The sequence below is a fragment of the Electrophorus electricus genome, chromosome 6 (genome assembly GCF_013358815.1).
Source record: "Electrophorus electricus isolate fEleEle1 chromosome 6, fEleEle1.pri, whole genome shotgun sequence".
In the NCBI taxonomy this organism is placed as follows: Eukaryota; Metazoa; Chordata; class Actinopteri; order Gymnotiformes; family Gymnotidae; genus Electrophorus; species Electrophorus electricus.
Genome location: NC_049540.1, coordinates 22,394,056 through 22,412,176, shown reverse-complemented (window position 1 = coordinate 22,412,176; position 18,121 = coordinate 22,394,056). Strand labels below are relative to the sequence as shown.

Below are 18,121 nucleotides of genomic sequence, written 5' to 3'. Positions count from 1 at the left end.
TGTAGAAGCTGACTAAGATAGACAGACAAGCACTCCAAAGGGTGGTGCGTTCAGCAGAGCGCATCACTCGCATGGAACTTCCTGACCTGCAGACCATCTACTACAAGCGGTGCCAGACCAAGGCCAGGAGGATTGTGAAGGTCCCCACCCATCCCAACAATAGGCTCTTCTCTCTGTTGAGGTCAGGGAAGCGCTTTCGCTCCCTAAAGACCAAGACAGAGAGACTGAAGAGGAGCTTCTTCCCACAGGCCATTCGGGCCCTGAATCAGGGAAACTGATAAACTGTGGGGACCACCACCACCATGTAACATAACTGTAAATATGTTCAATTACCACCATGTAATATATAACTGTAAATATGTCAATTACAAGATGGGACTGTACATTCTGTACATTGTGTACATACATATATACATATCATATATACATTGTACATTGTGTATATAAACATAATATACATATATTGTACATACATTGTTAATATATTTTTGTATATATATAGAATATATATTTCTCTATGCACCCCTGTTTTTCTTTTTCCTCAGTTTGGACAGAGCACTCAACCATTTCACTGCGAGTTATACTGTGTATGACTATGTATGTGACAAATAAACCAAACTTGAAACTTGAAAAGATGTGATGTTAGGTAATGCTAAGATCACTGCAATTCATGATGGCAATGGCCAGTTCAAGAGAGTGAGGCCCTGCACAACAGCTACTGCCATACAGAGCTTTACAGTGGACAATGGTTCCCTGAAAGTATATTCTCAAACACACACACACCCACACCCACACACACACACCCACACCCACACACACCAAAATACACAGAAATACACTCAAAGGCTCTGAAAGGCAAGAATGCAGATAAGTGTAGTCCATTTACTCCACAAACAGCAGCAGTCTGAATCACAGTAATTACTCTAATTACACAGATGGAGACACATGGTCAGACTACATCAGACCCAACAATGCACAACCACACATGTGCATAAGGGCGCATGAGCGTACTACAGCAGAGTGAATCACAACACATGCTTACAAACAACTAATCAGGCTAGTCACAATAGCCACAATGCTCATCAAACACATCAAGTCCGAAGTTATTTCACTGAACTTTAATCAAAACCTAGAGAATACACATCTACAGTCAGAACTACTACTCTGAAATGGTGTTCATAAACACATTCCTAGTATATGCCAGGGAGCCTGGTCTAGATCAGTCATTTCCACCAACCCCAGACAAGTGCAGTTTATAATTAACGAATCTTCTTCAAAGGAGATCACTTCTGTAAGTGCATCCATGCATTGTTATTCATGCCAGGCAGAGGTGAGGGGGTAAAAGGGGGTTTAAGAATAGATCTCTTATGTAATTGATCGCAATGTTCCCTGTGGTGCAGTGAGAGAGAGGGAGTGTATGGAAGGTAAATGTGTAATTGAGCTGTCATTTGCCAACCTCGACATCCATCTTAGGAATAACCATACTATGTGTAACCTCCACCCTGCAGTGACTCTCTCCGAACTGAACTCATCTCACAAATACACACAGCCACCTGACAGCTACCTTGCACATGTTTCTGCGTGGTACATAAAATCGACCAGTTTTGGGCTGAGGCTGATTCTATCTTTATCTGAATGTATTTCTAGAAATCCTTCCATTAGAACCAGCTCATTTGCTGAAACCCCTAAGCCATAAGGTAGCAGTGAGTGGCCGGGTTTGGAAGCCTCTGTCCACTCCTCATCAGGGATGGGTTTAGGAATGGCAGGGATGCACTAGACACACGCAGCATACACACACACCAGGCAAGCTACAGAGTTGTCTTTGGTTAAGGTTTTTCAAAGTCTAGCTAGTTCAGCTTAGTAGCCCACTTAATAAACTTCTGCGTGGTATTCTAAGACAGCACATCTTACGCTATGAATACAGCTTTCTGTGAAATTTTAAGACAGTACTTTCCAATCCAAGTCACAGAGCACCCCAGCAGCCTGTGTACATCTAAGACTTTTTCCATGAAAATCCATCAGGTTTAGCTAAAACTGGGCTTGGTAATAGTTGATGATGTTGGAAACACTAATCTGGAAGAACAGTTTTCTATATATAAAACGTCAGTATAACAGAAATGGTCACATTACAGGGAAATGTGTCAACTCTCAGCTGTCATAAGTAAAACCATATTGCTTCTCTCAAGCTAAGGTCTAATTAGATTCTGGCAGATCATCTATGTACATAAAGTACAGCAGTCACATGCCAGTAGACTTCTTTTAAGTTTAATTAAGATGCATCTTTTAAAACATATACACACAAATATCCCACATAATTTCATAAGCAGGAAATGCTCCCTCAGCATGCTGACTTCTTCAGAGACTACAAGTTTGAAGCATTTTCATTTTTGAATCTTTGCTAAGCACTAGAATTTGATCATTATGCTTTAACTTAGAAAACCCTCCAACATTATATCTTTCTCTGTATGAAGCAATTGCCACCGAGGTATGTAATATCTCATATTACGGAAAACACATGGCAAAGCAGTACATGATCCAACCAAAGCCTGTTGTGTGTGGCCAGTGGGAACCGCGTGGCTGAGGCAACTATAATTGAAATGATAAGGCACCCCTCGGCCTACCCTCTCTATAAATACCATCCAGGGCCCCACTCCTCAGCCTCTGCGATGTCCCACAATGTTCATTGTGGCTTAAAATTAACAAGCTGTGCATGCCAAAGCATCTTCTAACAATAGCACTTGTGCACCTCAATCGTACCGACGCAGCTTGTCACCACCAAGCTGCCATTTTTCATCTCTTACTCAGCATTGTGTATGGAAATGGCACCAATCTATGTCCTGCTGCAAGCCAAAGTCCCTGTCATAAGAGTGACTGAAAATGCATTGAGTCCAGGCTGCTCTCTGTCGTGTTTTTAACAACACATGCTTCATATCACCAAAGGTCTGGTGCTTCCACTGTGTTGTATCTGAGGTCACGAGGCTCAGAGGTCCACCAATGCCAACCCCTCTGCAGAAACCAAGCAGCCAATTTTCACAGAATGAATTCCTTCCAAAAATCTGCTGCATCCCTCAACGCTCCTCTTGACCAAAATAAAGAGCTTATCACTCTGCTCCAGATATCCTGAACTAGAATCTGTGATTATTGTTTTGGTCCAGGGATTTTGCATAATCAGCTCGGAACAGCACCGCAACAGCTGGCAGAGGATGGATTTCTGACCTGCAACTGAATCTAGCACAGCAATTAGCTAAGGGGGCAGTGGCCAGAGGAAGTGGAGGAGAATGGATCAGGGTTTCATGTATGAGGAGCACAGGGAGGAGCCACTGTAGCTGTGGGATTAGTAGCTGCGGGATTAGCCCCTCTGGATGCTCCATGCTTTGTAGCCTGCTCTACCAGCTCACGCTGGAGACAGGACCGAGAAAGAGGGCTGGTCACATGTGTGAGTTGTACAGAGAGATAGAGGGAAAGGGATTGAAAAGAGAGTGAGACAGAGGGAATAAAGACAGAAAGAGAGTGTAATGAACACATTGCTCAAAATCTAAGAGTGGTGCTCGGCACTATACACCTGTCAATCACATGACCACACCCCTTAATGCCCCAGCATGACCAGACTGGAGTGGCTGTGCGATGAACACTACAGCCTCCGCTTGCACACACAAGCTCAGCTCAAAGGGCTGATCTGATCAATATGGCGGCAACCTCTGAAGGAGAGATGACACAGAGCAGAGAGGGAGCACGAGAGATTAGTAACGGCTCACAGGCTCTACGGTCCCTCAGGTGCCAGAGCAGCAGGCAAGAGCGCTCAAGTCATCAGTGGAGCCACACACACGCGCACACACACACAGACACGCACACACACACACGCGCACACACACACAGACACGCGCACACACACACAGACACGCGCACACGCGCACACACACACACACACACAGACACGCGCACATACACACAGACACACACACACTAGTTTTCCCTGTCTCTCTCTCTTACTCTCGTCATGGGAGCAGGCAAAGCGGATAAGGTCTGGTGAAAACACATGTGTGCACTGTGTTCTCTCCTCCTAGAATCAATGCTGCAATCACGAAGTGTTTCCCATCTGACAGGTGAGTGGAGCGTAAAGATGTAGATTGTGATGGATACTGAGTACGTGTCCATGTGTGAGAGGCGTAAAGAAAGACCAGGGTTTGCCTTTCATTCCTAACCCTGCTACCCATTCCATACCCACTCCTCCATGCTAGAGCAGGCGCCACTCAATCAGCCAGCATGTCAGTGCAGCATGGCTTGGGATTCTGAGGATCTCATTAGCTCAGGGTGATCGTTTCTCTGGGAGCCAGGAACAATTTCCATGTCAAATTAAATTGGGACCATAAAAAATTGCTTAAAATATGGGATGAAAGCTAGCAGGCTTTATACAGGACCCTCCCATACTGCTCTAATGAGAGCCTGTGGATGTTACCACAGAGATTAGCACCTTTATTAAGCAAAACAATCCCGGTAGAATGAGGCCGCACCACATCCTTTCATTTTATTTGGCTAATACAATACCTGTGTCAACCAATGAATGAAACTATATCGTGACTTTCATTTCTGGACTAACAAACTGAGACTTTATTGTACTATCCATTTAAAACCACTTAAATCGCATGCATGAGAAATCACAGAGGTGTAGGAAGTGCAATCCCGATCTGCCCTAGGCTAGCGATCATTTGGGTGCTCACCTTGTATTTGGCGCTGTCCTGCAGGGGCTCGCCCTCCCGTAGCCAGCTGACAGAGGGCTTGGGGTTGCCGAACGCCGTGCAGCTCAGGGTGATGCTGCCGCCCTCCTTGGCCTCCACGTACTGCGCCGGCGTTTCTGTGAAGGTGGGCGGAGCTGTGACACACAGGGAAAAAGGCTTTCAGACACTTCGGCTTGCCCTGCGCTGACCGAACTCCTGCCTCAGATGGAGCCATTCAGTGGGGACATGGCAGGTACATGAAGAGTGCACACTGCAGCACTGGTTGTCAATAAAAGCGTGAGTTATCCCGCCATGGCAATTGGCACCACAGGGAGTTTGCGAGGCCATCTGTACTGTTAGCTCACACCGGCATGGCGCGCAGCCTCATGGCAATGAATCCTCTCCACGCACATATGCAGGCATTTATGAGCACTTAGTATATATGAGCTGCCACTGCTCTCTGCCTCAGTCTGGCCCTGCGTGTGTTCCCCCTAACTCTCTCTCTCTCTCTCTCTCTCTCTCTCTCTCTCTCTCTCTCTCTCTCTCTCTCTCTCTTTGTTTGAACAATTTCAGAGTGCTCCTCTCTTGTCCTTCTTGCCAGCTCCTGATTTAGTAGCTACAGTTTGACCGAGCTGCTTCCCCCCCCCTCCATAACTCAAGGAGACAAGAGGGCAAGAACAAAGATGGCCACTAAGGCACAGGAGTCAATCTGGACCCTCGCTGTGACAAGCTCAGTTACGGAGCTGACCCAAGCACATCGCTGAACAAAGAGCAGGTACGCAGGGCTGACATCTGTTATGTGCGCTGTCACCTCACGTAACAGTCATGCACACAAGCCTCATTATGAGAGACAGTAGAGATCAGAAGGGCAGGCTGCTGGAAAGAGTTTAGGACATAGCCATCTACAGAGAGGGAATGACGTAAGAGGATCTTAGTGTGCAGCGGCCTTGGTTGTAACTCACATGACGTTTCTGGGTTTTAAGCTTGAGGACTCTCAGTGGCCAAGCGTGTTCTGCTTTCTAATAAACAAAAATTGTAACTTCCTCAAAGATGTACCATTGCTATCCGTTGCTACACTACAAGCCTTTTTGACCATAAAAAAAACAAACAAAAAAAAAACACCAGCTGCAATAAACCAAGGTAGAGTAAGAGAAGGTGCACAAGGACAGAGCATTGTGGGGAAATCCATCAGGATCAAGAGTGTGCAAAAATATTTACAGCCTGGTGGTACCATGCCACTTTGGAGACCCTTGAGTGTAGAAGGGCCGGTGTCTTCACTATGCAGCCATAACATTTAAAAGACTCAGAGCTCAGGGATCTGCAGGGTGAGTGAGGAGACAGATGAAAAAGCAGCAGAGTGGGGAATGCCCCTCGAACCTGGACGCTGATCCAATTATACACACAAGCTATCTCTGACTAGGCACCATTGCTCCTCTTGGAGCCATGCAGGGTCATGCAGGAGCCACTGACCTCAGTAAGGCAGCACGGTCACAGACAGCTTCCGAGCCTTCTCCTGACCTGACTCCTCCGCATTTACTGCCATCTCCTTGATGGAACTCTGTCCTCAAGCCTTCTCATGGGCTTTTCTACTTTTGAAACATAACACATGAATGACTCATGAAGTCCCTCTGGAGGCTGACCATTACGCAACCCAGAGACTGTCTGTTTGAATGACGGCTCGGGCCAGAGTGGTGTGCTGTGAGGAATCTTTAAAGATGCCTTTTCCACTGAACAAGACATTTGAGTGGCTAACTTAGAAACAGGCACATCCTTGGGTACCAAGGAAGAGAAATGCAGAGACACCTGTCCATGTGGGGAGCTCCATCTGCTCAGCACTCACCAGTACACACACTCCTGCAGCAGCAACTCACGATGTTGGCTAAATACCTACTCTGCACACACAGATTACACTGCACACATAGACACACACTCATTTACGCTCTCAACCTCCCTCTTACAAACATCCACACACTCTCCCTCTCTCTCTCTCTCTTTCTCTCTTTCTCTCTGAAGCATCTGAAAGAAGGTCTCACGAGGCCGAAGGGCACGAGAATGCATTAGGTAAAACATTTGCCCTCGGATGCTGTTGCAGCCGCAGATTCATATCGATCTTATGGTCGGCCTCAACCTCCTGGATTAAAGCTCACCAGCCTCTTATCGAACCCACTTGACACCAGCCCCAAATTTTTGTTGATTCAGACAAGCATGGTTTTACACTTGCAATGGGTAGAAATCGAAGAGCCAGTGCAAAGGCATTCACGCAAAGTCAGACTGGGACTTTCCATAATCCTGTTTTCTCTGATTGCAGGAATGATGCTAGGCTCTGGCCAGCTGGAGTGGTCAGACAGCACCTGCAGTGAGGCTACAGAGAGCTTTCTGCTAGAGCTATACAGAGCAAGTGCCCATTACTGCATTTTCTCTATGGCTCTAACCATGTGCTTCACACATTCAAAATGACTGCAAGGGAGACCAGGAGACCTCCTATGAATAGAGCTGTTACATTCAGTTTGTCCTGATCATCTGTGCATTCCATACAGACGCGCACACACATGCGCACACACACACACACGCACACACACACACACACACGCACGCACGCACGCACGCACACACGCACACACGCACACACGCACACACGCACACACGCACTTAACAAAACGAATGAGAGAGCATGCACACACATTCTCTTGTCACCACTATATGACAAGTCTGTCAAATATTTTAGCTTTCCCTGGGAAAAATGACATCATTCCCACTGCAGAAAGTGTGCAAGTGTATGTGTGTGTGTGTGCGTATGTGTGTGCCACCAGTCACAGATAAAATCAGAAGCTTGTATCACAGGCACAGATTGTGAGAGGAGGGAGGCTATAATAAGGCTTTGTGGTGACACACAAGCAGATGTTCCCACAAGCAAACAAACAAAGATATGCACACACACAGACACACGCTGTCCCTGGACTCCAGTTCATCAGATCACACAGCCCATTTATGCACTCTGAGCAGGCTAAACACAGGCTAGCAGAGTGGCCTTAGCAGAGGCTGCCCTCTGAGATTAACACCACTCTCTCAGCCTCATCAGATCATTCCACCTGCCCCATCCTGAGGAAAAGCTGATGCATTTATTAGAATGCTCATGTCTATCATGTCTTTCACTTTCCTGTGAAAATGGAATAAAACTGCCACTATTGCTGCTTAGGAAGAGTAAGACATGGTCCACAGTCCATCTCTTAAACCTTTTTGATTCCCCTGGCATTTATGTCTGATTTCTTTCTTAAAGCAAGGCTTGAGATGTTGTTTTGCTGTGACGCCTCCTTTAGGCTGAGGAGTAAGAGCTCCCAGGACACAGACAGAATGTAGCCCATATTCTCCAGAGCCTTTATTTCTCAAAGACCCAGCTCTCAAACTCGGCTCATGCAATCACAGAACGGATTTGATCTCTCCAACAGTGCTGATCTGGGACCCGATTTCACAATGACTGTAATTATATAATTAGAGGGCACTGAGCGGAGCCTGGCACTCTTGAAATGTCTGCTGCAGAACTTATGCACAGAGGCCTGAGGGAACTAGTGGTGTTCAGCCTTAGGAACATTCGCTGTGGGCTTTCAATCTGCTCCTTTCTCATGACTTTCAAAAATTTCCAGCCATAAAGAAGTCAATTTAACCAGTTTATATCATTCTTAATCATGCATGGGTAGATGTTTAAAAATGCACATTTGTGAACAAGACTGACCATGGCATGACCTTCGGATCCCTCTTCCAGGAGAAGTGCCACAAGAGGACATTATTGGAACACTTTGCAGATACACAAAGGTCATGATTTTGCTACATCATCAGAATAGAGTCTCCCAGAACACAGAGCATGGACATGGCTCTCCTCAAGATCATATTCACTGTGGTGCTGCAGTCACAATTATATGATACAGCCTTGTGCTGGGGAATCAGTGAAGACCCTGGATACACTATTTCAATATATTTTCACCTATAATGATGGCACTGGAGTGCAGCACCTCCAATGCATTCTGAATGAGGAATGCTTATAATATCATATTTAGCTTATGTCCTGTTTGATACTGAGAAGGTTTACTTAAGTCTAGTCAACTCTGAGGAGCCTATCAACCACCTAGAACCACTCCCTTATCAGCAAGCACCTTTTGGGTGTGTGCAGACTGAATGTGAGCCTGGGTATGCTGACAAGCAGGCAGTGCCACTTCAGAGCCATGCACTTCATTTTCCCTTCATAGGGAAGCAGTGTGGCTGCTTGGAATACTAAGAGAAAGGAACAGGTGAGGAGAACAACTCTGCCCCTTTAACTCGATAAAAATCAGCACCTACCAGTCTTGCTGCTGCCACAACTACTGATGCAATTATCCCAGTCAGAGATATCTTTCTATGTCTCACTGGCTTCCATCCCCCTCTCTCTGTCTGTCTCTTTCTCTCTCTCCCTATCGGTGCAAATGCAAATAAAGTGGATGATAATGAGGTGACTTTGAAAACAAGAATCTTATTGAAACACAAGTGATAAACAATCTGAACACACAAGTGATAATCTAAAATCTATAGTGGTAAAGGGAAAGGCTTTAACACTTTAAAAATCTGCTTTGTTAATGGTCAGTATAGAGACATGAGATGGACCGATACCTGGAGCTTAGTACAGACAAACCCAAATACCATAACTATCATTTTAGAGACAATTTTCTCATAATGAGAAAATCCTCTTTGGACTAATCAAGATCATCCATACAGACTAGTTCATTCTGCCTATGAGGCCAAATTCCTGTTGCACACACACCCACCCACACCAACACACATAAATACATGCTCACATATATTTTATAAATTAAATACATAAATACATGCATAAATATATGCCATATATAATGACATAATCAGCAACCCTGCTGGCATATTTACATATTTACATAGCTCATTTTAAACACACAGACATGTGTACATTTGAAGGCAACAATTTCAGTATAACTTCATCACATAACTGAAACTGAAAACATTTAAATTTAGTTGGTGGTACAGAGCAATAGCTTCACTATACGAAAAAGGCAACAAACACAAAAAGAATATGACATATTCGATGACAAAATATGACATTATTGCACATACAACCACCTATAGAGGCACTGAAGCATATGGCTTGCTTTTCTCTGATGAATGCACCTACAGAAATTTGCAACGCCATCAGCACCATGGACAGCATCCAGAATGAACAGCATCAGGACCATGGACAGGTGCTGATTCAGTGTATTTGCCTGTTGCTGCACAATGACCAGTTGATCACAGATCTGCATAGTGCAGTTCATCCAGAATAGCAATTTGGAAACTGCTATTCCATCAGAGTGATAGGTCTTATTAAGATTGATAGTCAAGATAGGATTGGTCATGGCTGTGGAAAAGCATTATAGATCAAATGCTGAGCTAAACTTGTGAACTTGCTCATTACTGTCCATCATGCTCAGTGCCATAAGCCCAAGCTCATCAGATACACTGACTGCTATTTAAACACACATCTGTCTAGTGGCTATTTAGTATCCTGGTATCCTGATGTGACAATGAATTAATAATTCAAAATGGCTTATAGATATGAAAAAAGCAAAAGAAGGCAAAAATCACAGCACTGATTATACTGCGTGGTTACTCAATGAACCTTCAGGAACTTTAACAATATCTAGACATCCAACCGAGACATTTAGCTACAAGGCCTGAAGGTCTCGCCTCATTCTCTGAACTCTATTTGATCATATCATGGATGTTTTTCTTCCACTATGTCCATCAAGTCTCTCTGTTATGTTCCTAACTGCCTTCGACCTCTCTGGGGTATAATATTTTTGTGGAAATTCTTCTGCCCAAACTTCACCATATGCTTGCACAACAGTAATCTGCAGAAAGCAAACTTGATGGCACGGCATGAGGAGAACATGGCTTTGCCATCCAAGCCTATCTAGAGAAGGATATGGTAGAGCTGCAGTGTGAGAATCAGCAGCTCTAACCCTATGGGAGCACTTCACTCAATCCTGCAGGATTAGCCCTGTCTCACTGCCATGCACCAGTGCATTTAACCGCTTTGCTCTCCTCTCTGACCCTGCTACTAGCAATTGAGTTTTTAGACCAATATCCCTGTTCCTATGACAACAGCATCCCTCACCTTCGCTACAAGACATGGCATGGTGGTTATTCGCCACCATATTGACTGTCACCGCAAGGTCATTTATCTAAATGTTGATCTATATGTGGGCACCTTTTATTTGCAGTTCAATTGTGAGCGATTACTCTGTTGAGCAGTCGCCAAAGGCCTGGGAGGTAATGTGCATGGACAATACACAGAGGCTGTCCTGGAAGCAGCCTGACACTTAAACAGGTAGCTGGAGCCTGCGCTAATGACATACAGGCTAGATGCATATAAGTGAGAGAAACAGAGGGGAAAGAAGTTGCTCATCACACCAACCAGCCTTAACATATCAACTTGCCTCAACACACCAGCCAGCCTCAGCATATCAACCTGCCTCAACACACCAGCCAGCCTAAGCATATCAACCTGCCTCAACACACCAGCCAGCCTCAGCATATCAACCTGCCTCAACACACCAGCCAGCCTCAGCATATCAACCTGCCTCAACACACCAGCCAGCCTGAGCATATCAACCTGCCTCAACACACCAGCCAGCCTGAGCATATCAACTTACCTCAACACACCAGCCAGCTCTCAGCATATCAACCTGCCTCAACACACAACCAGCCTTAACATATCAACTTGCCTCAACACACAACCAGCCTTAACATTTTTTCTTAACATATCAACCTGCCTCAACACAGTAACCAGAATTCAAAGTGGGATTACAAGCCAGTTGAACTGCAAATTAAAAAGCTAGCCCTGTCAGACAGACAGGTATTTATTCAAATGAATTTGTATACAACATATAAGATGTGCCTGTGGTAAATATATGTGCAACTAAAGAGTTTAAAATATATGTACACTTTATATACTTTAAATACTGAAAGGATTTTCCAGAAAAGCAGCTGGATAGACTGACGTTCTCCAAATACTCATGTCCAGCAAATATCAAAATGACCCATTACAACTGAAGCTTGAATAATGTCAGAATAATATGGACACACAGTGATGGCAGTGATGGCAAACAAACATCAAGCTGTTTACATTCATAAATTAGAAACACAGAAAGCAAGGGAGAGAGAGAGAGATATTAATCATGCATGATATGTTTAGCTGAACTTGCCTCAATGACTGAGACTTATTACAATAAACACTATATGTGCAAGTAGGAACAGATATGCAGTGAATGTCCTACATGAGCAGCCAATGCCTTTCCCTTCTGTTCTCGCGTCCTCTTCTTTCTTGTCTCTGTGAGATAGCCACCAAGCAGTAACCTTGACAGGTTTGTCTGCAGGTCAAATAGACTAGAGGATAAAAGATTCTCTACTCATGCTACATAATGGATATGAAAAATATGCTGTCTCTCCGATATACTGGATGCATGGTAAGTCTTTTGTTTTTTTTAGCCCTTGGTATTGACCATCTTAAGTCCTCTCTACTATACATGCTTTACAAAATGTTTTTGGCTTAAGTAGGCCTGAACTCTTGGCATAGATAATTCAGTAATGCAATAAATCTTTTTATTTCTAAAAGCAGCCATTAGGAGGCAAATTTTCCTTCTAACCTAGACAGCCAAACTTCATCTTGAGTACACTGAGAGGCAGCTCTGTTTCACCAGACTGAGGGGGCAGTTCTGTTCCACCACACTGAGAGGCAGTTGTTCCACCAGACTGAGAGGCAGTTCATGTTCCACTAGACTGAGAGGCAGTTCTGTTCCACCAGACAGAGGCGCAGTTCTGTTTCATCAGACTGAGAGGTAGCTCTATTTCACCAAACTGAGGAGCAAACTGGTGCACAGCGGGGCAGATGAGATCCAGCAGCCTGAGGGACACAGATGTTTCAAAAGACTGAGAAGCACATCAGAGCACTTCAGTTTCAGCACTCCAGTTGGTAGCAGTTTAGGAGAGTGAGAGTGACCCAGTGAGCACAGAATAAGATAATCTAACATGAGCATACTTTGAAAATGCTCATACAACATAGGCCTGCATCCATACATGCAGCCCTAGACATATATGGACACACCTTCACACACACCTAACTTCTGCCTGCAGCACTGGTGGCATATTCCATCACTCTCTTCCCTTTCCCTGGTTTTGTGTGACATGCGCCGCATGGCGAGCTGCTCCAGAGCGTGTGTGAGGGTGAGGAAAATCACAGGAAAGGCGCTGCTAATGCAGGAGGTGACTGAAACCAAACCCTCAGCATGACATGTTCACTCAGCATCACTCTGCCGAGTGCCAACTTCTCCTCGATTAGCCCGCCACACACAGGAGCAGCACCACGGCGTGGTGCACCAGCAGCCCACCACTCAGTGCTAGGAGTGCTCTTCACTGCTGAGGGGATTCACCAACAGTCCACATGCATACATATATTCATGGAGGTCTGTAAAAGCGTCGTGCTATGGAGACACGGCAGAGCGCAAGAATTCACACGGAGGGAAAAAGAACTCTGCATGTCCTGGCAAGCACATTCGAATGACAGTAATAAATGGCATCTTCTAATGTCTGGACGACGCAACTATCTGGGATTTTCCACGCAGCAGATTAAATATGAATGAGGAGGATTTGAGGGTTCTGTGGTATGAATGAGAGGCCCCGTGTAGCTCAGCCTTTGCTAGCTCCGTATAGGCCTGGTGGGGCAGCAGTGTGAAATTGGATGTTGATCGATGAGAAACATGCTCTCAAACACAAACTGTAGTATTATTAGTGGCACACGCTGCTGCAGGGGTCTTATATCTTGTACTCCTCTGCCTGCATGTGGCAATCCAACATGGCAAATCAGTATTTTCAGTATTTTTCCAGTCTGGCCTCATGCAGACAGCGAGCGCTGCTCTAGCCTGCCAACCTCCAGTGTCCTGCTATGTACACAGCGGAAGAGACAGTGAGATGGGCCATCCCAATTAGAAATGTGATCCAGCAACGTCAATACTTGGCTACAATAAGTCAAACGCGCCTGCTTCCCTGGAAAACTACAGAATGTAAACGGCCATTTGATTTTCCAGCAGATGTTGCGGTAAGGGAGGGGAAAGTAGTTAACCGCATTGAATATTCATGATAGCAGTGAGGCAGCTGGCATGCAGCTGTAGGAGAAGGCAGCCCTCCAGGAAACAGCACGTGCTGCAACACAGGTGCAATGGGATGGAGGCTTCTACCTCTGGGTAGAGCCATGCTGTCACGCTGACCGGGGACTGGCTGCGTGACTCTAATCCGAGCCAGATCAGCATGAGAGATGAACCAAAACTTCTCTCAGTTCAGAATGAGGAGAAGTGGGTGGAGGCTCACCGTTCACCGTGAGGTGCACCCAGCTGCCATTGTGGAAGGTGTCGTACTGCTGCTCCAGCATCAGGACCTTGCACTCATACCAGCCCTGGTCATCCGAGCGCACTCGCTCAATCCGTAGGGACGACTTTCCATGCAGGGTAGCTCGACCTGCGGAGGGAACACACATGCATGTCATCAGCCCTGTCACACCTAGCAGGTATGGAAACAAAATAAACTTGACATGAGTAAAACAGGTCACTCTAATAAAAAAAAATTTAAAAACTGCCCAAAATGTTTAACAAGATGCCTGTGGGTGGCAATGAAACATTTGTGCACATATGTGCGTAATTGTTACTGCAACAGAAACAGCATGCAACACATGTAGACACTTAGACAAAGTGACAGTTCTTGACAGTAACTGCACTATGCCATGCAAAATTAACGTTTGTAGTATTTATTATTTATTTAATTCCTATTCATCAAGTTACTATGGCAATAATTAGTGCTCCAGTGTCAACTTACCACTGTAGTACATTCACCCTGTAGCCAGGGTGACAGTCAGTCAAAACTGACATGCGCATGAGACCATACATATTAAAGACCTATGCAAGAGGACAGATGACTGACTAACTTCCATCATGAGGCTAGTGGTTCGCTGGAAATTGCCAGTTACTTAAAAATGTAATGCACTTGTAAATTTCGCCAAGATGGCACCAATTTTAATGACTTCTAGTGGCAGAGCAGCACAACTGTATCTCTCTTTAGTTTATATCTATATGTGTAGTTTCTTCCTCTGTAAGAGGTAAATTTGCATTTCTGAGATCTTTGCCATCATGTTCACTCCAAACAGACCAAAATCATGTCTTTTAAAAAACTGTCAATCAGCTAAATGAGTGTGTGTGCAGAATGTTGTTGATGACTTGCATGTGTGACCAAACATTGTCATAGAAAACATCACACCAGTGTCCGACCAGGACATTTACCATCGGGCAGGTTCAGATGGTATTTTTTGCATAGCAGTGTTATTTTTATGAATTACTAACATCATATGTAAATGAGCACACAATGTGGTAGCACCATAATATAATGTGAACAGTATGATGCACTAGCAATCCACATTTATGATGAAAGTTGTTATTGCAGCATTATTTGCTGTGGTGAAGGGCACAGGTGATGGGAGAATAGTTGTGGTGAAGGGCACAGGTGATTGGAGAATAGTTGTGGTGAAGGGCACAGGTGATGAGAGAATAGTTGTGGGGGAGGGCACAGGGGATGAGAGAACAGCTGTGGCTCTTGGTCATTTCTTACACTTTCCTCTGAGCTCCATGGAGGAAAAATGCAACTGTAACCACAGCAGACACAGGCAGTATTCATGGATCAAGCAGTGGAGGGGATTTATGCCTTTCATTGAATTCTGGCAACTGTTCAGAGCAGATGGTAGGCAACAATATCAAGCTTAGGCAAAGAAAGTTTACACAACAGAAGACAGGGATATTATATGGCCTTCTGTGTCCACTTTATCCTTGGAATAACTTTCTTAATTCTAAAAGTAGCAGAATTCTGCAGGCTGCCTGTTCAAGTCCCATAACTAAAATAGGAAACACTGCTTTAATGTTTGCACGAATTTATGAACAGTGTATGCACATATATGGGGCTAATATATGCTTGCCTATACAGCAAAGGTATGTGCCCACAGGGTGCATGTCTGTGTTTCTGCTGGCTTTGGGTTCCCATCCATACTGTAATGTCATGGGTCAGCAGCAGCACTCAGCTCCTGAGTCTCTGGAGGATTAACAATGGCTATGCTCCAGATGTGCCCCCCTGCTCCTCTTGCTTTGTGCTGATGCAGAACTCTCATGCGGTCATCACCGCTTGCCTGCTAAGCACCATTCCTCACTATGGAGTCTGGGAGCAAATCCCCACAGCTGAGAACCCTACACAGCAAAGATGTTTTCATTTCTCAGAAAGGATGAATATGTTTCAAACAACATCTCAGGACTGTTGCTGTGAGGTCAGATGATGCCATTCATTGTTCCATTAAGGGAAGGTCTCCTTCAATCCTGAACTGACCTTAGATTTGCATAGAAGCGTGCGCCTGCTACCAGTTCAGTACGCTCAGTCCCAGATGAGAATGTGAGCCATCACTTTTTCCGAGTTCTGCTAGACACCAATACAGCTTCACTGAAAATGGTCTAGAGCAGCAAGGCAGCGAAAGGAGAGCACTGGGAAGTCTTGTGATGCGTTTAGAGCAGTGATTAAAGCAGTGACAAACACTGAGACATGCTGCTGGTAAAAATAAAGCACTCAGATGGAGACATTCTGGAGATGCTATAGAGGTTAATACAGCAAACCCGCATCAAGCATCTCTGTCACTTTCCCAATATCTCTCTTTCTCTCCACTATCTCTTTCTCTCCTTTTTGTGTCTTGTTCCATCTTCGTCTCTCTCTCTCTCTCTCTCTCTCTCTCTCTGTCTGATGTGCTTATATAACTTTAATGCTCCCTTTAAAAAAGGAGGACTAGAGAAAGTGACGTTTCTTTTTTGTATGTATAGAAAGTGAACCAATCACTTGCAGATTTCTTTATATGGCTGTTCTTACTATATTTGTTGAGCACAAATGTTCAGACAGACACCATCCCCCCCTTCCCATTAATGAGCTCCACTCAGCTCATAGTTACATGCTATCTTTCCCCATTCCAGTTCATAACCGTAAGCCCCATCACGAGTCCATTTAGCTCAAACAGAGGCATGTCAAGCAGCTTTCTGTAGATTCATTCAGCGAACTGCTGAAGACAAAAGGGCCCATTGTGGGACATGAAAGAGTAAGCCTGTCTGGGCCACAGTGGTCAGCCTGTTTAGAGATGACTCTCTTCACTGCACTATGAACTGTGCCCGCTGATGACTCCGCCATAACACGAGCCTCTCGGGCCTCAACAAAGCAGCACAGTGGCGTGATAAAGTGGAGACATTAGTGCAGCGCGGCCAGCGCCTGCTTCACATCACAGGAAATATGGCATCATACAGTCAAGCTCCTATGTCCACAGGGTGAGGGATCACCAAAGCTAAACCCTACTTTATTCGGCCTCTGTTCCGAATCATGCTACGAGCCTTGCTTTGTGGAGCAGTAACAAGAGTGGAAAGTTTTGAAAATGCTTTGTAAATAGAATAGAAGCACAAACAGCAGTGTAGCCATGTGCCTGACTGTAACGAGCGCCGAAGAAGTTGCGCTGCTCACTCAGGTAACGGAGTGGCAGGGAGCACTGTAGAGTGGCTGGCTGCGGGAGCAGCCGGCTGTGCCAGCACATTTATGGAATGCACATTTGCCTGAGATGCACTGCATCTGAAGCTAGGAATGCTGCACACCACCAAACTGCTCGAGGTTGTGAAGATTCTTTCACCTGCTTTTCGAAATTCCTGCCCAGCACCAAGAAATATGTTAAACCTGCTGTCAGAAATTCAGCAGCAATTTCAGAACTAAGAGCGGGGGGTGGGGGGGGTTCCTCTCCATCTCATTACCATTCTGCAGGAGCACAAGCCATTAAAATTGCATATTATGCCCCTAGTGACATCTGATATACTAGCAGAGTTTCTTTGCTTTCATAAATCTCTTACATTATGCCCTTTGTGTCTCTAAATATCAATAGGTGTAATTCCGAATCTCGGTTTTAGAGGAAAACATTGATTTGATCTGCCTCGCCCTCTCTAATCATCTGGTTCTCTAAAGCTCTGGCTTGGTTCATGCGACCTGCACCTCAACTACCTGACTGGAGGACTGCACTGGAATATACAGTATTTATTACTACAGATTAAAGGGTTCTTTAAATGGATGGATATAAAATATATTGGAACAGGCTCCCCCAGCATTTAGGTAAACCTTTGTAATGTTTATAACAGCCTATAAAGCAGGAAGAGAAATTTTATTTCAACAAGTTACACTTAGAGGAAAGTAGTCAACAGTTTATGCAATAAGGAGCAAACTAGGACACAAATATTTTTTATGCAGAGCAATAAAAAAGCCCATGTGTT

At 44.9% G+C, this 18,121-nt stretch overlaps 1 protein-coding gene across 1 annotated transcript in view; it reads right to left on the bottom strand.

The window, feature by feature from the left end:
* igsf9bb (immunoglobulin superfamily, member 9Bb) overlaps positions 1-18,121 on the bottom strand; it is a 67,876-nt gene that overhangs the window by 32,081 nt on the left and 17,674 nt on the right. The window contains exons 3-4 of the mRNA XM_027003590.2: positions 14,118-14,264; positions 4,719-4,870 (exon numbers count right to left, since the gene is read on the bottom strand). Of these exons, the coding sequence (XP_026859391.1) occupies positions 4,719-4,870; positions 14,118-14,264 (299 nt within the window). The remainder of the gene's footprint in view (positions 1-4,718; positions 4,871-14,117; positions 14,265-18,121) is intronic.